This window comes from Protopterus annectens, chromosome 8.part1 (genome assembly GCF_019279795.1).
Source record: "Protopterus annectens isolate FY-2018-M chromosome 8.part1, PAN1.0, whole genome shotgun sequence".
Classification (NCBI taxonomy): Eukaryota; Metazoa; Chordata; order Ceratodontiformes; family Protopteridae; genus Protopterus; species Protopterus annectens.
The window spans coordinates 157,731,778-157,754,645 of record NC_056742.1 but is presented as its reverse complement, the minus strand read 5'-3'; the positions used below and the strand labels follow the sequence as shown (position 1 = coordinate 157,754,645).

Genomic DNA, 22,868 nt, shown 5'->3' with positions numbered 1-22,868 from the left:
TTAATGTGGATTGGACACTGGTCTGCTGCACCATCTTTTTTCCTTACCACTTGGCAAACCCATACTCTACCCAGCTGCTTAACTAAAATTATATGACTTGTCAATTTCCTGCTTTTTTTGACAATTTCCTCAAGTATAGGCAGACGTATTTCGGTCATATGTCCAACTTGATTCACCAGTAGTGGGGAGTATGCAGGAAAGAAGAAAGTAAAAATGCATATACCATACTTTTGCTGTATGCCACATGAAACTGTAATGGTTATGATATACATACATGTTCTGAACTATTAACCTTTCTTGTTCAAGCTCATTCCAAATTCATGTCCTAAGCTTAGCATATTCCTAGAGGTAAAGGTATCTTAATAAAGGCATATTCCTAGAGATAAAGGTATCTTAATAAAGGCTGGGCTGACATGACTGCTACTTTGAACCAATGGAAATCCTCATTTTCCATAATTTTTCCATACCTTTGTAGTTTCAATTAGTGAATGTCTTACCTTTATTACCTTTGCTCTTGAGATCTCTGCTTGTCATACATGATACTCCTAACACCTTCAGGGTCAGTTTTCTCTTGTGGGCATGTGCTTTTTTACTGGGAGTGGTAACCGTATACACTGTCCACAGCAAGACTCCGTTAGGTTTCTTTTTTTTTTTTTTTTTTTTTTTAGGTATTGCAGCAGTTAAGGTCAGGAGATGGCAAGGTCAAATCCATTACTTTGGATATTATTTATTGACTTTTGGCAGTCACACATGAGAGAGATTTGCCAGAAGTAGCTATTTGTTGGGGGAGCTCTATTGACTGAAAAAATGGCAGCTGCTTAATCACAGTGAAGCCATCACTGGTATAAATTTGTTGAGGCCGGGGACCGTGTGTGTGCATACAAAGATATATATATATACTATGCATAGTTTGGCATTATTTTACGCTTTCATCACAATCGAATATCAGAATGGTATTTAGGTGGTGTTTGACAAGGAAGGCAAGACTTGTGAAGCCACAGGGCAGTAATATGATTACTAATGAGTGATCAGTAATGTGGCTGGTATACAAACAGTGTATGTCTGTATGGGCAACCAGCTGAAGTACATTACCGGAGCCACAGTGCCTTTTACTTTCTTCCCAGTCACAAATGAAAAATGTGCACACTGGAATTTTTGAGTGACAAATTCATGGCTTAAAGGGTGAGGGAGAGAGTGAACTTGTGTGTCTAAAAGCAACAAGATGAAATGCATTGTCATGGTCATCATTATTATATAATGGATATAAAAAAGGAAAAAATAAGAATCCTAAATTCCTCACAATCAGATGTCACAGGTATGCACACAAATCTTATTTTTGGGGAGAGGTGGTAAAGTTGAGACGATGTGCTGTATGTTACAGGAGCAGTTTTGAATGGTCACGCATATGGTTTGTCAAAGGGCAATTGGTGTCTGACATCAACAATATGCTGCTGTGGCCATTATGCCTTCTTTTTCATTCCCATTGTGAAATTGGAGGTGTAGAGAATGTGGCTTTGTTTGAAAACATAGATGGATGCATGATAACTTAAGCAGTCACTGGTATAGTTTGTTGGGGGGGACTGTACATCTCAAGAGTAACAAGTGTTTGTGTGTATAAGGAGCTGAAAATAGTGTTTGTTGTATTCTCACAATGAAGACACAACCCTTATTTTGGCTTTCAAGCTACTGCTTTATTATAATTTTAGTTCCCCTTTAATGCATAGGTCATTGTAGATCCATTTTGCAACAAAAATGCACATTTTACTTTTTCTTAGTGGGCAAATGCATTACTCTTAAACTCATAAATAGAGTTTGCTTTAAAACACGAGAACTAAAACCACTTGTTTCCTTGTCCGTGGAAGTATTGTCTCCCAGCATGCAAAATGTTATAACAGAGCATCCATGGGACTTATGACATTGAATTTAAAAAAAATTGGTGTGCACTTCTGCACCTAGATGTATAACCTAAGCACAGTTTGTAAAAGAATTTCCAGATCTGTTGTCCAAAATTCTTTTACTGGGAAATGTCCATTTGTTTCAGAAATGCAACACTCTACTGACATTTTTCACCAATTGTCCTACATGGCCATTAGACAGTGTCACGTAGCAAAGTCACAATAAACTTAGTTTCCATTAGGTCTGAATAAACTGCTGTTAATTAGAGTGGAAGAATGCAGCCTACATTCTATTTCTTTGCTGTATTATGTCAGAATATAAAAAAAAGAATTGTCAGGCAAAACAACATTTGTATTGCAAATAAGGTGACATCAAAACTCCATGAACTGACAGCAGAGGCACTGTACTATCATGTACCTCAGAAATGAGCTGGACTAAAATTCTTGGAGGAAGAATGACATTTTTGGATGCGTTGTTTTATTACCTTATTAGGAGTCTCATTTTTTACTGTGTATTGACTTGTCAGAGGAAATACAAAAATTAGGCAGTGTTTCAGGGGACTTTTGGTCTTACAGTTTGCCACTGCAAACTAGTTTTTTACTGAAGGTTAAAAGACAGTGGAAAAGCAGTGTTCAGAATATGTGCATTAGATTCTGATTTCACCAGAAGTAAAAGTCTTAAATATTTAACTAGACAAGGCAACATTTCTATTACTGTGTATATGGTGAGGCCTAGACTCTATGTGCAAACAAAGGCAATTATCTGCCATGTAAACCAGGCTTGAGAATATGTAAAATATTTGATGTCAGTGGCATTCTTGGGTGTATTTTGTATCTAAATATGTTAATAAAATTGCCTGACTTTTCTCAGTTATGAACCATCTTTTGGGAATTCAAATTATGTCCTTCTATATACAACTAGCACATTCAGTGTTTCTGAGAATGTCTGTTGCATCAGCCTGGTATATTTAGTTTCTAATAGGTGAGGCTATTTGGACACTGTTCAAAAAGCTGAATGAAGGTAATCTTCAGAGTATACATGTGCTACGCTCTCATTTCACCAGGCAAGATAACACTTTTGTTGCATAAAGTTTCAGACGCAAACTTCATGTTCTGACAAAAGCAATGTCCTGCTATGTAAATTTCAGTTAAGAAGCAATGATATTCTTGGGTGCAAAATATAGTATTTTTTTTCTACAGAAGTATTCTATTACAACTGCTTGAAGCTTTTTATCATGAACTGACTTAAAGGAAGAGACATACAGCCTTCTACATACAGGTAACAAATGTGGTGTTTCAGAAAAACGTTTTGTCACAGTCGCTGGCAATCTACATCAATACATAGATTCATAGATATCCCCAGGCTTTTGAGTCTTCTCTTCCTCTCTTCATTTTTAGTCAAATGAATAGAGTTAAGTGCATAAGAACAGAGATCAGATACTCTTAGCAACCAATGGTTAAGTGCTTAGTTCTCGCAGTAACCTGTTTAGCTAGCCATGTGTTTTTCTGATGTTACAGGGTTGGAGGTGAGAAGTCCTGCAAATGAATAATATGACCTCTCACTTCTGGGTTTTATTTTGCATATATTTAAATGGGAAGCTGTGGAATAGTCATTTTTCTATTACATTTCATGTACTAGTCAATCACACCACTGGTTTTTAATTAGGTTTGTACACGTTTTAAAAGATCAGTAAAGTGATGCATTATAAAAGACTAAAAAAATTGTCTTCTCCTTATGGTATCAGTTATGGATTTTTTATGGCAATAGTCATGTTTCTTAGACTTCTTCCACATCCCAATAGTCGGATTAATATGGTGACAGTGTGAAAATGAGAGTCAGTAGGAGTTTATTTGTGTTCATATTACAAAAAAATGGCCATTTGCTGAATGACAAAAGCATTCTGTATATTTGCAAAGTGTGCTCAACAGTCTACACAGTTTCTTAATGTAGGTTACTGTAGTAACAGGAGTTAAAGTGCATAGCATATCGCACTGTTCTGAACTGGCTAATTTATGTTTTTATATAATGTTTTTAAAAAGGTATATTTTTATTGTACGGATTAAATAAATTGTCTGGAATTGAACATGAAATGGCTACACGAATGCCTTTCATTAGTAAAGCCATGGATCGAACACTTTTCATTTATCTCTAGTAGGATATTATGACATTTAGTAATATTACCTTTTGAGCTTGCTTCTTTATTTTCCTTCCAGGCAGAAGTAGAAGAGACTCTTAAAAGAATTCAGAGTCATAAAGGAGTCAGTGGACTTATTGTTGTAAATGCAGAAGGTAAGCTTGATTAATTCATGAAACCCTTAATTTTGGTATGCGTGTATGGTGTCCTAACATTTATTGCTAAAAATAATTAACTCTAGAGCTAGAACTGGAGTGATACGTGATTTTTATAATTGTTTCCTTTTATCTTTTGCATTTGTGCCACTGATTATCATACTACCCCACATCAAAGTAAATCCCATTCATTCCCTGCTGGTAGTGGTGGTGGTTACCAAATCCACCAGGGTGAGAGCCTCCTGGAGAATCCATCATTCAGTCAGCCATTGGGTTTGTTTGTGTCTTTTGGTATCATGACAGTGAGGATATTTTTTCCCAATTAATCTAACCTCTTCACTTGGACAGAGGGACTTGAAAACTACATTGCTATATGCTCCTGTGCACTTGAACATTAAAGACTACAACCAGTCAGTGGTTTGGTATATTGCAAACTCATCCCCAGGTACTGTTGTGAGTTTACCCTTTTACAAAGAGCTGCTACAACCTGTAGTAGACTGTGCCCCCTTCCCTAAGGATAGGCACAGCCATACTCCTTGCGAGTTTTATCAAAAGTTATCTGAGCCACTATTCATACTCAAATTACCTGGGCCATAGTCCGTGCTTTATCCCTCTGTGCCACCAGGCTGCCTTATGTTTATTAGGATTTGACTAAACTGTAGGTACTAGTAATTACTTTTTACTCAAAATGTTAGTGTTTTTTTGTTTCCTTCTGCTTGCATGTAGAAGTTGAGAGCTCTCCTGAGAGAATACTTTTTGAGGATGGCTTTCTGATGTAGAGGCATGAAATTAATCTGTGCCATTGATGTCTGGTTTGTTTTAAGACCATTAGTTGAAAAGACAGGAAAAGAAATTAAGGCTTTCAGTGCAGTACTTATGTGGTTGAATTTCTTTACTGAGCAGAGAGATGGGATTTTTCTTGGGAGCTATTGTTCCTGTGGGGAAGGAGCAGCATGTTTTTATTGGCAGTTTATACTTATGGCATGCTGGGATAAAGTAGCATGAAAAATATATGCATGCTCTTCTGATGTCATTTTTTCCTGTAATGCCCAGTAAATTAATGAGAGGGACAGCACTGAAGTTGGAAAAACTCAGAATGTCCTGTGTGGTTGCTGTCGATCACCTCATTACATCTTTTAAGAGAGAGAATCCACAAAATGTCAGAGTAGCTAGAAGGAAAAAAGTTGACTGCTATAACAGTAGGGAATAGTGTAATGATGTTTTTTAACAGCAGTTATGCCCCTAGTCCTATAGGAGAGTATGAAGACCATCAATAAATCTGAAAGATTAAATATTTACTTTCTCTCTCTCTCGCCTCTTATTGTAGGCTTTGCACCTTGTTTTCTTATCTTTTATAAAATGTAGCTTATCACTCTATTTAATTTTGTTGGTGGGTTTAGTACTACTAGTCATAACCTGTTTTTTTAGGGATGACCTGAGGTTGTATTAATATGGACTTGGAATAATTTGGACAGGACACTGGAGAAATTCCCATGTTTGAATTCTGGGTAAAGAATTCATCAGGATGGAGGACAGGGACACAACAATGGGGAATTAAGAAAAATTAAGAAAGATACAGTATTGTTAATGGAATTTGTTAGACAAGGACTGCCAGATGATTTGATGTGAAATGAAAAATTAATTAGGCAGACAAACTGAAGGGAGTAATCAGTGGTTTAACATGGTGGAAAGTGGCTCAAAAAAAAAAAAAAAAAAAAGATCTAGTGTTGTCGTATCTCCCATGATTGTGGAACACTTGACCTAGTGGGATATTTGAAAGGACAAAAATGCAGGTATAGTTTTGCAAGATTTGGGACAAGAATGTTGTGACTCCACAACAGTCAGAAGGCAGGAAGTAGTTGAAAGCAGTTTCATTCCTATGTAAACTTAGAAGACCGAAGTAAAATCAAGGCAGAGGAAAGATCATGCCACTTAGCAGCTCTTAACAAGGTATGGCAAGTATATCCATAAAATGTCATGAATATAGAAAGGTTGGTTTCATGTTGATTGTTTGAACAACTGTCCAGGTCTTGAGTGAGTGAAACCAAATTACTGAACACTTTCATTGATTCCGCAGTACATTTGCCACCTGCATCTACCATGTGGCACACCCACAACTTCTATGAAGTAACTCAACAATGAAGAAGGGACAGTGTTAAACAATAGTGAAGGTGGGACAGTGTTAAACAATAGTGAAGGTGATGTTCAGCAGTCTTGCTCTGCTAATTTGAGACTCTGAGAATTGCCTATGTAGTAGAAGTCAAGTTCCTGAAAGATTACCTGGTTGGACAATGTTAGATGTCTTTTGGGTTTTTCAGCGCACATCCTATCAGTGACTCATTTTAGTTCAGAAGCTTTCCTAGGTGTAGCATTTATGACTATTGATTTGGCAGAGAAATTTGTGCCCATCTAGTAATAAAAGCATTGATACTTGATAGTAGATATGACTGTATGAATTGCAGATTAATATTCAAGCTGTTTAGAACTGATGTTTTACTCAGTAAGGATACCCAGTGCTATCTGCAGGAGTGGAGAGGAAGTTGTTGAATGTAAAAGAAATTAATGGACCTAGGAGAATATATACAATAATAACCCTAATTTTATGCAGGAGACTAATGTGGGGGTATTGGAGTTAAATGCCCCAGAAAACCCCAGGTGAAAGCTGGTATAAAAGGTTGTTTTGAGGAGACCAAAAACGTGTTTTTTTTTTTTTTTTTTTTTTTTTTTTTTTTATGTAACCAAAAGATAAGTAAAGAAAAAGCAGAATGTCGGTGAGAGATCCTTAAAGGATGTCTCTGTAGTTACTGAAGGTGAGAAGCTAACAAAGTCTAATCCATTGGACTCGTGTGTGTCATACAGTATACTTGAGAAGACTATTAATCTTTTGTGAAAATAAGAATTCTGATGCATACAGTGGAGCTGCTTTACTGATGGGGAATTCTTGTCTTCAGGGATTAAAGAACTTTTACCATGCATTAATTGAAATCTTGTTGCTTTATTCTTTTTAACATGGCTGAAGGATAAGGGGATATTTCTCAGCCATCTCAGTGTTAAAGGCAACTCCTATGATTTAATTATTATAATGGTAGGAAGTAATGGTGAATAATGGGAGAAGGTGGCAAATGTTGTGGAGCTCAGTATAAGAAAAAAAATAAATGTATGCTAATTGACATATCCCAGATAGTGGTCTTAACTATAATAAGAAAGGTGTGGCACTGAACTTCAGTAACAAGTTACAGTGAATGCTCACTAAAAAGGAATTGATGTGGTACATCTCTAGGGAAATCTTCTAGATAAATTAAGCTGATTTGCAAAGCATGAGTATCACTTAAACGCTTTTGGAAACACAATCCTGTGAAATGGTGCACTAAGGTCATTCATTTTTGTTTTAAGAATATTTTGGAAACAAAATACAAGTCATTACTGCACACATATGGTTTGAGTGTCTGAGTTTAGATAAAATAGCGAAGTCTAAAGTTATATTTAATGAAAGCAATGAAAGACATTTTGTAACAAACTTGGTTCAGAATAATATGACCATTGGTTTTCAGTATTTACGGGGTATGGCAAACACAGGAATCAGACAGTAGCTGGGAAGGTATTGCTGTATGTGACTGTTTCTCACCATTGTACAATATTGATTTTTTTTTTATTGAAATTGTAGCAGTGTCTATTCACAAAGGTATGCACAGTGACATAGCTGCAGTTTTTTTTAGTGAAATATGTCATCTGTGAGATATTACCTTGTCTGTGCCTGAATTGTAATACCGTGTGGAAAAGAAATCCTTGCCAGTGACGTAAATGCCCCAGACATTATCTAGGAAGGGTTTCAAGTACTGACTTTTTTTCTTTTTTCAGAGTTTGCACATGACTTCTTAATATTTTATTTTTTTAAGTTTGATGACCAGGGAAGTGCACTGGGCCAAGAAGAGCCCGTTTTTAGTGGAGGCCCGTGGAGATTCATCAGTTTTCACTGAACCTTACTTGTGGAAATAGCATTTTAACTGTGGTTTTGGTTAGAGATGGTTTGGTTATATTAGTTTATACTAATTCTGATCTTGTCTTTTAGGTTCTCTTTGACATTAGTTCTAGAAAATGTTATAGTCTAATCTCAAGTACAATTGGTAAGGAGCACCATCAGATATATTATCAGTGTATATCCTAAGACTTTGATAAATGGAATTGGAAGAAAGAAATGGAAGGGAAAAACATAAAAGGACCGCTGGAATACCTCCTGTGGATTTTATCAATGTGTTTATTTCTAGACATATTTCAGGACTTACCAGCTGCTCTAGTAAGACAGGATTCAGGAGATTAGTTCCCACCATGGTAAACAAAGTGTTTAGGGAAAAAAAATCAGTATTGGTCAATGTACAGAATTTTCCAGCGACAGGAACAGATTCAAATTTAAAGATGGTAGAATGCTAAAAAATGTATTGGAAAATACTTCTCAGAAGTACAGGCAAGCACGGAAGGGCTGTGGCTGACTAAGTTTGCGGACGACTGCAAACTGGGTGCTATAATAGAGTCTCCGGCCGACATGGAGATCCACCAGAAGGGCCTAAATGAGACTGATGCATGGTGTCAAAGCCATGGTCTCAAGCTAAATGCAACAAAATGCGTAGTAAACCCCTTTGGAAAAAAACAGAGTACCCGCAAACTACAACATAGGAGGTAATCCCCTGAAATCAGAAGAAGAAATAAGGGATCTAGGGACCCAAGTAGATAGCCAGCTTTCTTTTGATAACCATGTTGCCAAAGTGGTTAGAAAATCCTTCTATGTGATCCATCTGATCATGAAAGGGTTCGCATCAAGATCTAAGGATGTAATGGTGCCCCTCTATTCTTCCATCATCAGACCCATTATTGAGTACAATGCACCAATTGGAATGTACCTGGCTAGACATCTCCAGCAGCTGGAGAGATCACAGAGGTACCTAACCAAGAGAATTACTGGCCTCAAACAGTTGCCCTATGCAGCACGATTGAAAAAGCTAAGACTGTTCTCTGTTGCATACCGCTTTCTCGGAGGCGATCACTGTCTAACGTACAGAGCCATGTCCATCCCAGAATTGTTGAACATGCTCCATCTTAGCAAAACCAAATCTACTCTAGCTACACGCTCTAGGGATATAAACCTCAACACAACAATGAATAGAACATGCTGGAGAGATAATTCCCTTCGCAGAGACTTCCCTTACTATGGAACAGGGTCCTGATTCTGCATAAGACAGAGCCCCTCACTATCACTCTTCAAGAGGAACCTTGATGAGTGGATGGGTAACAAAGTTCACAACGGGGATCACACCAACAGCACTACTAGATAGGGGCCAAGGGTACTAGCTGCTAGTACAAGGGTCTAGGGAACTACTAAAGGGGCGGTGAATACCGCACAATGTGGCTGGGCTAATATATGCCTTCGGGCAGATAGCTCAGTACCAACCTATGAACCTATAAAATGCAAGTGAAGATATGAAACTAAATTGGAAACTTGTACTAAGGATAATTAAGCTTTTTTGTTTTTTTTCAACCATTTAAACCATGTCCTCTGGTCCTAGTAAGGGAAAATTAATTTACAGGTTAATAACACACTTTTAAAATTGTCAATTTTAGTTACTATTGCTTTTTGTGACTGTTTGTTTTTTTTTCCCTGGCCCCACTACATCGTGTTATAATTCATACCCTGGATGACTTCTTTGAGACTGGATCCCCAAGTAATATTGGGGAAGATTTGTCCAGTGCAGTAAGTAAAATGCGAAGTGATGCATCAGAGGATCCTGGGGCCCTAAGTTTTTACTTTCTTAAAAAAAAAATGCTGCCATTGTTAGTCCCACGTGAACAAAGGCAAACCTGTATTTGTTGCAGGATGCATCAAGAGCTGGGTTTGTTCCTGAGGTAAAGAGGGAGGCCGTAGTAATTCTAGATGTCACCACTGTTGCAGTATTCTTCACCTTAGCGATCTCCTGCCAAGGATAGTCCGGCCACTGTACCAAAGCCTTTAAATCTTGCATGCACCATACGTCACAAATATGCTCCCTGTACAGGACATAGGGCATAAAGGTGATGTACGGACACAGTTACCCAGAACTTCTTTGCTCCCAGTCTGAACGCCATCATCGCTCATTGGTCTGAACTCTTATTGTGCTGAATACCTGGCTGCCAGGTGCCCCATTTGGGGTCTTTTTTGTTTTACTTTTAGTTTTGTTTTTCTTCGATTGCCTGGAATTCGTCATCCAAGGAAGGAAAGTGTTAGTGTGGGAAGCTGATTTCCTCATAAGGATTATCATGAACATTTTTTTTTTTGTTTTCTTAGTGGTTTTCCCACAACCATACCTCCTGTAGTATTTGCAAGACAGTTGTGCCTAAGACTTTTAGAAGCCAGTTGTCTGCCCTAAACATCTATCTCAAAATCCAGGGGCTTAAACAGTTAGCCCAGAGTAGCATGGCAGAATTGATTAACTACAAGGTACATCTGTTAAACAAGAAGATAGCCAGGAAATCTTGGCCAGATTATTTGTCTGTCCAACCTCCACCGGATGTCTCTAGAAGTGGGTGATGGCTCTGTAGGCCGTTCAGTGTTGACTTCAGATTCCTCTGGTGCAACCCTGTCAGAGGCTAGCATGGATCCTTTCTCTCAAATGTCCTCTGAGGATTTGCAGTTGTCCACTTCAGACATCAAGGGGGAGCCATAGTTGATTATCTCAGAGGGCCCTAGAGGGATTCTGCAGATTCTGGTCGGGGAAGAGATTCCAGGGAATGCTGTACAAAAGGCCTAGAGAACTTGATTCCTTAGATGATTATTCAGGGTCAGATAAAGGGGTCCTTGTCTTACTCTTCCAGATTCCTTCTCCTTTGGCTTATGGCTCTGACTGAAGAGGAGTCCATTAGTCCTGAGTCTCCTTTCGAGGCATTGTCTTTTGGGGACATAGTAGCAAGAATGATGGAATATTTTACGTGGGATTCTTCTTGGGTGTCTGATATCCAGAAGTGGTATTATGAGTCTTCAGGTGGACACTCTTAAACCTTCTGCTGTACCTCCTGTGTTGGCTGCTTTGTTAGACGTCTTTATAGCTGCCTCTATGGCTTCTGATTCTCAGCCCCCTGCTCCAAAGAAATCTGACAGTTCTGTAAGGTTCCTGAGGATTTTCAATTCCTTTTTAAGTATCCTGCTGACCCTGCTGTGGTGTTTGTCTCCTTTGACAAACCTAAGCTTTTACCCTTTTCCAAGTTTCTGTCTTCAGATAAGGATAATAGGGCAGTGGAAAGGACTGGAAAGAAGGTTTATACTGCTGCTTCTTTGGTCTTTAGGGCAGTCCGTTACCAGACCCACATGACCAGTTATGCTCTGGTCTTGATTGCCCAGACTTGTCAGGTTATTTCTGACCTCACTGATTCTGAAGGAAAGTCTTCTGCTTTATCTATTTTGAGTTCTACCTCTCAGGTGGCGTGGCTTGCCTTCTATCAAGTGCAGTTACAATGCTGCTGCTGCATCTTCTAGAACTGTAGCCTTTGGGTCTGTCATGAGGTGTTACTCTTGTGACAGAAAGAATCTCTTTGGGACTGCTAAGGGCTGAAATGTTTAAGTCTCTTCATGTAAAAGGTAAAGCTTAATTTTCTGTCACCTATCCCTAAGTCCCAGAATAACTATCCTACTAAGTTTGCCTTTGTTCACAGGCAGCCTCGTCAGTCCACTGAAGTTAGGAAAGGTGGTAGGCGAACTCCGCCTGCAAAGTTTTATCTGCTGCTGTGGCTCAGAAGCCTTCTTTTTGACAAGCCTGCTTCTCTTTTTGACATTCCCCCCCCCACCCCCCCCCCCAACCCTTGGCCAGGTTCCCTTGTCCCTTCAGCTCTCCCTCTGTCTTGCAGTCTTGCACCTCATCACCTCAGATTCTTGTGTTCTGTCCATCATCCATCAGGATTACTTCATGGTGTGGAAGTGTCTCCCTTCTTTGTCTGGGATTCCTCAACCTCCTCTTGAGCAGCTTCCTCATTTCTCAGAGGTTTTTGGGTCCCTGGTGAACCAGAGTACAATTCAGCCTGTCCCTTTTCCCAAGTGGGAAAGGGATTTTACTCCAGAATGTTCCTGATTCCTTAAAGGAGGGCACTTGGAGACTTATTCTGGATCTCTCCTTGCTCAACACCTTTCTCAGAGTTCTTTCTTTTCCAATGCTTGTTTCAAGCCCTGTTTTCTTTGTTGCCTCAGGATTTTCTGGTGTCCCTGGATATGAAGGATGTTTATCCTCTTCACCCTGTTTTCAGGAAGTTTTTACATTTCTGAGTTTCTTCATCTCATTTTCAGTTCTCTGCTTTGCCATCTGGCCTCTTTACTGCTCTAAGGGTGTTCACAAAATGGCTAGCTCATGTGATTGCCTTTTGCGGACTCCAGGGTATTCACATTTTTCCTTATTTAGATGACCTGGTGATTCAGGCACCAGTTGCTTGTTACAGGTTCTGGAGCTCACCATGTCTATCCTTCAAAGTCTGAGTTTCACTATCATCCCCCCAAAGTCTGTCTTGACTCCCTCTCAGGATTAGGTGTATTTGGGCTGCAGGATTCAGTCAGTGCCAATGTTGACCTGTCTTCCACCTCCAGAGGTTTTGTCCTTGAGAGCTTTCTTTCATTCTGTTCTTCCTCTGCCTGCCATTCCAGCCAAAGAATTTCTTCGGGCCCTAAGATTCATGGCGTCTTCTGTTCCCATGGTCCCTCTTGCTAGACTGCATATGTGGAAGCTTCAATGGTACCTCAAGTCAGTTTGGCTTCAGCATTGCCACCCTCAGGATTTCAGAGTGCCTCGCCTTCCTTGTCTAAAGAGGGAATTCGAGTGATGATTCAGCAACTTGCCCTCAACCCAGGCCTGTCCTTTCAGCCTTAAGTTCCTTCTCAAGAACTGTTCATCTATGCCGCAGACATGAGGTGGATTGCTTCTTGTGGTCACCTGAAAGTTCAAGGTCCCTGGCCCCTCCCCATTAGAAGTTAGACCATATCAGCATCAAAGAGATGAAGGCTGTGATTCTGGCCCTTCAGTCTTTTTTCACCTCATGGTCTCTCCAGGTCCCCTGCAGGTTTGCACAGACAGCACCACAATAATGTGGTACATCAACAAGCAGGGGGGCACAAAGTTGTCACCTTCTTTGCAGGCTGGCTCTTCAGGCCTGGAATCCGGCTATCAATTATCAACTAACTCTTCAGGCAGAGTATATTCCTTCAGAGCACAATCTAGTGGTAGACTAATTGAGCAGGTTCAAAACACGGGCTTGTGAATGGATGCTTCACAGAGATGCATTTCTGGACATAGTCCATGGGTGGGGTATTCCTCAGGTAGATATTTCTGCCTCCCCTCTGAACATGCAGCTCCTTTTTTTTCTGTTACAGACTGTCATGCCATCTGGCATGGAAGACTGACTCCCTTTCTTTCCCTAATCCTTCTTTTATGCCCAATGTTGTTAATGTATTGTCCTTGAATCAGTCAGTACAACTCCCTTCCTTTCTTCTCATTCTGCTAGTGAGAGGGTCCTGCATACCGTGGATTTCCACAGACAGCTCAAGTATTATATGGATAAAACTATGGCCATTCATAAGTCTGACCAGCTTTTTGTTTCTTTGTATCCCAGGACATTGGGTTTGGCTGTTTTTAAGCAAACCATCTTCGCCTGGATGTTTAAGACCATTTCCTTTTATTATTCTTTCTGTGGCAAGTGTCTCTCTACTTCCGTTAGAGCTCATTCCACTGGGGCTGTTGCCTATTCTGGTGCTTTGTTCAAGGGTTTGGACACCAGTTCCACCCTTGAAGCTGCTACTTGGCCTTCAGTGCATACCTTTAGTAACGCTGGATATTGTTTTTAGGGCCAGAGCAGGTTTTGCTAGGGCCTTCCAGCATGGGTTTGTTGGGGGCTCTTACCAGCCTTCCACCTCCCACTCCTTTTTTTGAGCTTTTGCATTGGGTACCCCAATACCCTTTTGAACAAGGTGTGTAGTGAAGTTGTTTATAAAAGACAGAGCTTTTTATAAACCCATCTTGAACCAACAAGTAGTCTCTAATCAACCACAGGATTTGACTTTTACAGGCGTTGACCATAATTAATGAATTTAGTAAAGTAAAAGGGAGATTTTCGTTCATTGCATTGACAATAGTTTTACTATATTATACACAGTATTAAATAAAAACTGGATTTTTTTTGCCTTGGATCAGACAGTTGGGTGAGAAACCCATTGTATTTAAAAAAGATTTATTCTTTAAAATTTTACTTGAAAATAGCAGGCTTAGCCACAGATTTCCCAGTAATAAATCTTTGGGGAATTTTAAATGTGGCATGTATAAGCAATGTCCACATATTATTTCTACTTGTGAACAGTTTCAGTTTTTGGATATGTGAGATTTTTTCTACGAGGACACTATAATTGTTGGTCCAAAAATGTGATTTATATGGCTAAATGTTTTCAATGTCCAGTTTTCTGTATAGGTAAGACCTCTAGACATCTACGTGAAAGAGTGTATGAACATCTATCAGACATTAAAAAAGGCAGATTGACTGCCTTATGCAAAGATGTTGGAGAATATACTGACCATAAATTTGGATTTTGTATTATACAACATATTTTATTGGATATACAGGGTAGGACCTTACCTGAACATTTGGATTTATGTGAATTAAAGTGGCAATTATGTCTAAATGCCTTTACGTATCCAGGGTTAAATAAATATGTCAGTATTAATTGTGTTTTAAAACCTAGGCATTTGGAGGGTTAAACCATCTTGCTGGTTAATTGCTTGATTATTCACTTGATTATTTGACTGTTTGATTGTTAATTTAATTGGGTGTGATGCTTTTTAACTGTGCAATTTTAGAGAGTGTTTTAGTTCTGCAGAAGTCCCAGAGCACTGTCGGGATGAAAGTACTTAACGTTTCATTGTTCTTTTAAGTATTTTTATTTGGATACAATAAATTGGTGAACTTCATCATTGTCCTTGCTACTTGCTGCTTCCTTGAGGTATTGTTCGCTTTTGTACTATCCCAAAGGTGAAGAATACTGCAACAGTGATAACAGAATGACATAGTACAGTTGTTTAAAATTTTATAGTAGATGTCCTTCTCTTCACATTTGCAGTATTCATTCCTCCCTCTATCCCCCTTTATTTTGGGCTTTGATTGGTTACCTTCATAGTGGAGGGTCTTCTTTCCCATCTGTATTATCTCCTTCTGGATGTGCATCGTCTTCTTTGTCCAGTGGTGACTGTTCACTTCTGGGGAAATTAATTTCTGTGTAACTGCATCCATACATCACCTTTATGCCCTACATCCTGTACAGGGAGCACACGCGTGACGTATGGCGCATACAGGATCTAAAGGCTTTGGTATACTGGCCAGACATTAGGCTGTCCTTGGCAGGAGATCCCCAAGGTGAAGAATATGGTAAGATTTTACACAACTGTACTTTATGAAAGGTTGCTGTTCTGGTGAGACAGCAGGTTATGTCCAAATTTGTTGCATGTCTTTACTGCGGAAGGTATTCATAAGAACAGCTCTCTCTTTTTAAATCTCTACTATAGAATATGATTTTACTTGGCATTGGTTTATAACTGGGTCTTGCTTACTTCCACAGTAGTGTGATTGGAAGCATATAAATTAGATCTTCTAGTGGTTGATTTAACTGGTTACTTTCAGCGACAGTTGAGACTGTCATTCCAGAATTCTTAGTGTAGTCGTTGGTTATTTATCATTGATATATTATCTATTGGGTTGAGCTTTGATTATTAAATAGAAGGTGTAGGGTCCAGGTTGAGGATAACCTCCAAAGTTAATAGGATTAATGATTGTGTCCCCCAGTACTCTGTCTTAGGACCATTTTTGTTGTACTTATTCATGTCATCTTTCCATCAGGTGAGTTAACTATCTCATTTTCCTCAGGGACAGGGTTTCTTTGAGAACTAATCCTTCTTTTATATTTAAAGTGGTATCTGAGTTTACTTTAAGCCAAACTGTCCATCTTCCCATTTTTTTCCTGAACCCAAACATGAGGGTGAAAGTATACTCCATACCTTGGATGTCCACAGACTGCTCGGGTAATATCTTGACAATTAAATCTTTCAGATCTAAGACTCATGGTAAGAAGGAGCAACCTGTGACAAAACGCACTATTTTCAAATGGTTGTATAAGACCATTCCCTTTTGTTATACTCTCCACAAAAAAGTGTTTCTTTGGCTCCGTCCTTGCCGGGAGCTCTGTCTTTGAGGCTCCATCCTTGGAGGTGGGTTCGATGGAGTGTGGTGTGACCCCGGCTACGAGGTTTTCCTCCTCGGTTCCAGGCTCCCATCCCTCTTCAGGCAGACCTGCTTTCCTTGCTATGGAGAGGGCTCTTGCTTCTGGTAGCATTCCACTGATGTTGGAACCCCAGACCTCTCCCCTGAGCTACAGCTGTCACAGGCCACCTCCCTGGGACACCGAGCAGGAAAGCCGCAGGATCCCCCATTACAGGGTGCTCCCTCTCTTCAGAGTCCTCCTCAGAGGTCCCCACTGAGGAGCCTCTACGGAAGAGCTTGTGCAAGAGGAAGCATGTGGACTCGCCTAAGGAGTCTTTATAGAGGACATGGATTTTGATGATGGTGAAGGGTCCCCACGGTCAACCCCTGATGTCTCCTTTGGGGACATCCTGGAAGTGTTGAAACAGAGGGGTGATTGGAAGTTCACTAACCCTTCTTCTGAGGAGTCCGTGTTTCTGCAGGCTTTCCATGCTCAGCCATCTACCTATTGGGTGACCCCACCAGCAGATGAGCTAGTTCAGCTTGTGGTGCAGCGCACATAGAAGAACCCTTATTCTGTTGAGGTGATCCCTCGGAGACCAGGAAGATTCTTTCCCCACCTGAGGAAAACCCGCATTGGTCCAGAGGTTTACCAGTCGATGCTATGGTGGTGGCGGCGGCCACAAAAAAGGATCTCACTGTGAGAGTCCTACTGTCCACCCACCCAGCAGAGAGTCCCGGGCCGTGGACAGATTGGGGAAGCAAGTCTTTGCTTCAGCGACTTTCGCCATACTGTCTCTGAATTACTTGATGCATTTTACGAGGCTCCAAAGAGACTTGACCTCTGAACTCTCTGGAACACTCGCAGGGCAGGTGTCTGACGAGGCAAGGGATAAAGTTGCTTCGCAGCTCGCAACCCTGGAATCCATCTCCGATTTGTCCATGAGGTTGCTCTCCCACACAACCGAGGGGGTGGCTAGAGCTGCGGGTTCAAGTATAGTTATGAGACGCAATGCCTGGATGCGCCTTTGTGACCTCAAGGACCCTTTTAATTCTTCCTTCCCAAATTCTCCCATTGAAGCATCTTCACTTTTTGGCCCCAAGGTGTGAAGGACACTCTGGCCAGGTATGAGCAGGACGGTAAGACCCGGTCTTCCATAGGTCTGTTTTTCCAACCCTCAATGTTTCTTTTCCAGGAATCAGAGGAGTGGCAAAATGTGGCACAAAAAATCTCGGGGGTCCTTCCCGTACCACAAGTGGTGATATCCCCAGGGCCAGAGGGGGTAACAATTCTGGAAGACGCATCTACCGAGGTAGAGGGGGTCCACATAATCAGGGAACCAGGGTTTCTTTCTCTGGGCAGCCTTATCAGCGCTTCTGAAGAGCGGTCTGATTGCTTTCCTCTGGAAGCAGTTAGGGGATGTATCTCTCTGCACCAAGCTGCCTGGCATTCAATAACCACCGATCATTGGGTGCAGAAGATCATAACCAGAGGCTACACTATTCCCCTCATCACTTTTCTAAAGCTTCTATCAAAACTTCCTGATATTCCACCCAGTCAAAGGGAAGCAGCAGCTGCAGAAATAAAGCTGTATCAAAAGAGTTATCCAGTTAGTCCCACCAGACCAGTGTGAATCCGGATTTTACTCAAGTTTCTTTTTGGTGCCAAAAAAGACGGGACTGGAGATGCATTCTGGATCTCAGCTATCTAAACAAATCTTTTGCCCAAACCAAATTCCAGATGGTCACTTTTCACTCCATCCTCCACTTTCTGAGGGAGGGCGATTGGATGTGCTCGATAGATCTCCGGGACACGTATTACCACATCAAAATGGACAAATGCTCCAGGAGCCTACATTGCTTCCAGCTGGGAGCCAATCATTACCAGTTTCGTGCCCTGCCGTTCGGACACTCTACAGCCCCCAGAGTGTTCCCAGAGTGCATGGCAGTGGTTGCAGCTTACTTGAACTACAAGGATTCCGGGTGTTTCCATATTTGGACGATTAGCTCCTTACCGCCCCCACCAAGCATCTTCTGGTAACAACTGTGCATTACACACTTACACTGGCAAAATTTTGGTGGATAACTGTAAACTGGGAGAAATCCAATCTGACTCCGGCCCTGAAGATGGAATTTATCAGAGCAGTCTTCGACACCTGCTCTGGTCTGGTGTCGCTCCCAGCTTACTGACTTCAGAGATTGAGGCTTCTCCTCTGGGTAATACGCTGTCAATACAAGGCCTCAGCGAGAGAGGTTCTTCAGGTTCTAGGATCCATGGCAGCTTCCATACCAAAAGTGCCCCTTGCAAAACTGCACATGCGAATACTTCAGTGACTTCTTCTCTCTCAGTGGTTTCCAAATTACCATCCTCTGCTTTCAGATTCAGACAACCAATTCTTGCAAAGAGGACCTTCTTTGGTGGATGAGGCCAGGCACAGAACTTTGGAGCCGCCCATTTCAAAACCCTCAGCCCAAAGCCATTGTGACCATGGAGGGGGGGGGGCATTTCCAGGGAAAGACAGTCCAAGGCACATGCTCCACATTAGAGGCCAACTTTCATATCGACATCCTAGAATTGAGAGTGGTGCTGTTGGCATTGCGAGCATTCCACCCTGTTCTTCCTTCTGGAACGATTGCAATTCAGTCAGACAACATGTCAGTGGTCTGGTATATCAACAAACAAGGGGGAACCAAGTCCTATCCCATGTGTCGAGAGGCCATGAGAATTTGGCAGTGGGTGATTGCTTCCAACCGCTTTCTGATAGCAACGCATATCCCAGGGATTTCCAACATGATTGCTGATAAGTTGAGGAAATGTATCCTATTGCCTCACGAGTGCTCTCTCAATCCCGAAGTAGCGGCAGAAATCTTCAGCCGTTGGGGTCAGCCTTGCTGCGACCTATTCGCCTCCCCACCAAACAAATGCATCAGCTATTTTCCCCCATTTCCTCCAGGGAGTGGTCCCCGAGGGACGCTCCGATCCATGATTGGCCCACGGGACTACTATATGCCTATTCTCCCATTCCTCTGATACCCCAATTCATAAAGAAAGCCATTCGGTTGAAATGCAAAGTGATCCTCATAGCCCCTTTTGGCCTCCACAAACTTGGTTCCCCTTCCTTCGGCCTCATCTGTTATGTCGACCGTGGATTCTGGACCATCTACCAGATCTGATTTCTCACCCCCAAGGGTAGAGTCATCCAAACATATCCAGTCTCAAGCTGACATCTTGGTTTCTCCATTTCCGTTAATTGCCAGGCAGGATGACCTCCTCATCCGTTCATGACATTATTCTGGCCTCTTATAAACCATCCACCAGAAGACTATATCTGGACAAATGGAAAAGATTTTCTGTTTGGTCTAAGGGAAGATGCTAGACCCGTATTCAGCTCCAGTCACAGCAGTTTTACAATACCTGTCTACGTTTTTCGAAGCTAGAGCTGCAGCATCTACCATACGAGTACACCTAGTGGCTATTTCAAAGTATCATAATGGAGTTGGATGGTACTCCTCTAATTTCACTGTGTTTTATGTAAAATTTTCTCAAAGAAGTTTCACATATTAGGCCTCCAGTCAGACGGCTTATAGAGCCATGGATCTTCACGTTATTTCTTCAGTTTTTGACTCAACCTCCTTTTGAGCCCGCTGCTAAATGTGATCTCAAATTCTTGTGGAAATCCCTCTTTCTGGTGCCAAGACATCAGCCAGATGAATTTCTGAGCTTCAAGCATTATGCACCAAAAGACCCTATCTAATCTTCCATAAGGACATAGTATCACTCTGGACAAACCCATCTTTCCTCCCCAAAGTTGTTTCCGACTTTTCTATCAATCAAACTATTGACTTACCAGTATTTTTCCTGAATTTTTCTAATAAAGGGGAATACTGCCTGCATTCCTTGGATGTGCACATACAATTGAGATTTTTATTTGGACAAGACCAAAGCAATTTGTAAAACTGACCACCTTTTCATTTCCTTTTCTGGGTCTAGAATGGGAAATTCTGTCTCCAAGGTCACTTTATCTAAATGGTTGAGGGACTGCATACATTTCATTTATTCACTTACAAAAGAATCTGTGCCAAAGAATATTAAAGCCTATTCTACTAGATCTATGGCAACGTCTGTAGCCTTCCATTCCAGAGCATCTATGGATGATATCTGTGCAGCAGCCACTTGGCTAAACCGCACACTTTTATCAATCATTACAAGTTGGATGTGGTTTCCAGAGGGAGAGCTGCCTTCGGCTCAGTGGTACCTAGGAATGTTCTTCCATAAGGGCCACCCAAGGATCACAAGGTAGCTGGGGATTCTGTCCCAACAGTTATGAATGGAAAGAAGATTAACAACATCAGATAAAGAAGTTATGTCTTAACCATAACATTCCATCTGTGTTGTTCTTTCATTCACTTCCCACCCTCCTTCCCCCACCAAAGGCTCCTGGTGGATACTTTGGGTCCAAGTGGTGTCTTAGGGCATTTGCGCAGAAATGGCCTCTTCTTTACTTGTACAACATGGGCAAACTCGATCTGAGATAACGGGGAGAAGGGCATTGCAGGTGGAAGCTTAGAGAGTTTTTGGCAGGCGCACGCTTGGCATTTGGCCGACTCAGTTCCGAGGGCTCGAAACCGAACCCATCAGTGATGAATGAAAGCAGATGAACAACACAGATGGAACGTTATGGTAATACATAACTTCTTTTTTGCTTATCGTTTGGACCTCCAAGGTGTTTACCTAAACATTAAGGTGACCAAAGAGTGAAATACACGGTGACCAAAGAGTGAAATAGTCATCCATTGTCAGTTTTAGGCTCTGCCATTTAGTCTCACCTCAGCCTTCAAGAGGTTCTACAGATACATGGCTGTGGTCATAGTGCACCAGAGGGTGCAGGGTACAAATGGTTATCTCAATCTGGACAGATACCCGATAGACTTACCAGCTCTAAACAGTCAAGTGTCCGCACAAGAGTCTCTACTACACAAATTCCAGTCTGTGTACATTACAGTGAGCACTGTAAAATTAGAGATGGAGCCATCACAGAACCTCAGCTGTATAGGCTGTCTCCTAAACATTTATTTGTGCAAGGTTATCCTGCCTCTGAAGGGGACCCCCCCCCCCGATTCATGGAGCTGCATCAACTCATGCCAGTCTTTACCTCAGGATTCAGACTCACAGCAGCCACTATATTTTTCGTATCTCATGCAATGTATTATGTGTGAATGCTACAATGAACACTACAAATTCAGTGGTGCCAAATTTTCTGTCTCTCTACAAGATTATCACTAGGTGAGATAATCATGCAAGACTGCTGTTTCTTGGTGGTTACTACCACCAATCTTACTCTGGACAGTCCCCACCAGTTTCCTGTTCCCATAGCAGCAGCAATCCACACAGATTCTTTATCCCTGGGGTTTGAGGGCAGGTATTTTAAAGGATTACTGTGCAAGGAGCCTGACCACAGTCAGAGGTCAGCCTGTATTTCAAGTTGGAAATATGAGTGGTACTATTTACCCTCATGGCCATACAAGACTTTCTCCCTTACTTTTCCATGCCCTTCGTGCAGATAGCATGGTTGTGATATGCTACATAAACCAGCAGGATGTAATGCATTTATATTTCCTGCGTTTGGAAACCATAATGGTGTGGGGATGAGATGTGAAGACCAAACTTTTTTTTGATAGCAAACCATGATCCAGGGGGAGGCAGTATGTTCAGCATTAGATCATAGTTGCAATAGCCTAAGCTATTCCGTCGTATCCTTGGCAGGATATAACCCGTCCATCCAGCTTAGGGCTCCTTCCACATGCTTTAACTGCCAGGAGGTTGAGCGGAGTGCCATATTAAAATTAGTTGGTGCCAAAATCTTCAGAGCTTTTTTGCCCCCAAAGTGCACTCCTGCAGACTTCACAGAACTGAAAGTTGGTTAGCAAGCATTCAATACTAACATGTAAATCCCCTTCTGGGGTAAACCTTTTGCTTTCTTGTTTTCCTCAGAAACCTGTTTTTTTTTCCATGAAACTAACAGTATTTACATTAGAAAACGTATTTTGTTTGGACATCATTTTGTACCAGGGAAGTTTTTTCAGTGTGAATGCTTCTAGAAACATATTGCATTTAAATCTGTTTCTTGAACATTTTCTATTCTGATATAGACTTTGTGTTGGGGCAGGACATGGTGCTTTTAGTGACTCTCATTCTTTTTTTTTTTTAATACTTCAAAACCACCTTTTTATCTGGCACTAAGTTTATTGACTCTGGCTCCACTATCCATCTTTGAGGCTTTCTTTGTAGCTGGACCTTTGGAGTAGTTGCCAGTCTCCTCAGCTCTTTCATCCCTCATCCGCAAGAAGCAGAAAGTTGTCAGGGAGTCCTTAGGTGTCAGTCTGGCTCTATTTTTTGCCTCAGCCGCCTATGGGTAACTTTGAAATCTCCTGATTTTGGTCCT

The 22,868-nt window shown here is 41.2% G+C and overlaps 1 protein-coding gene across 1 annotated transcript in view; it reads left to right on the top strand.

Annotated features, from left to right (window-relative positions):
* The window catches only part of DYNLRB2 (dynein light chain roadblock-type 2), a 268,106-nt gene that overhangs the window by 52,680 nt on the left and 192,558 nt on the right, over positions 1–22,868 (top strand). Inside the window, exon 2 of the mRNA XM_044081803.1 lies at positions 4,110–4,185. Coding sequence (XP_043937738.1) covers positions 4,110–4,185 — 76 coding nt within the window. The remainder of the gene's footprint in view (positions 1–4,109; positions 4,186–22,868) is intronic.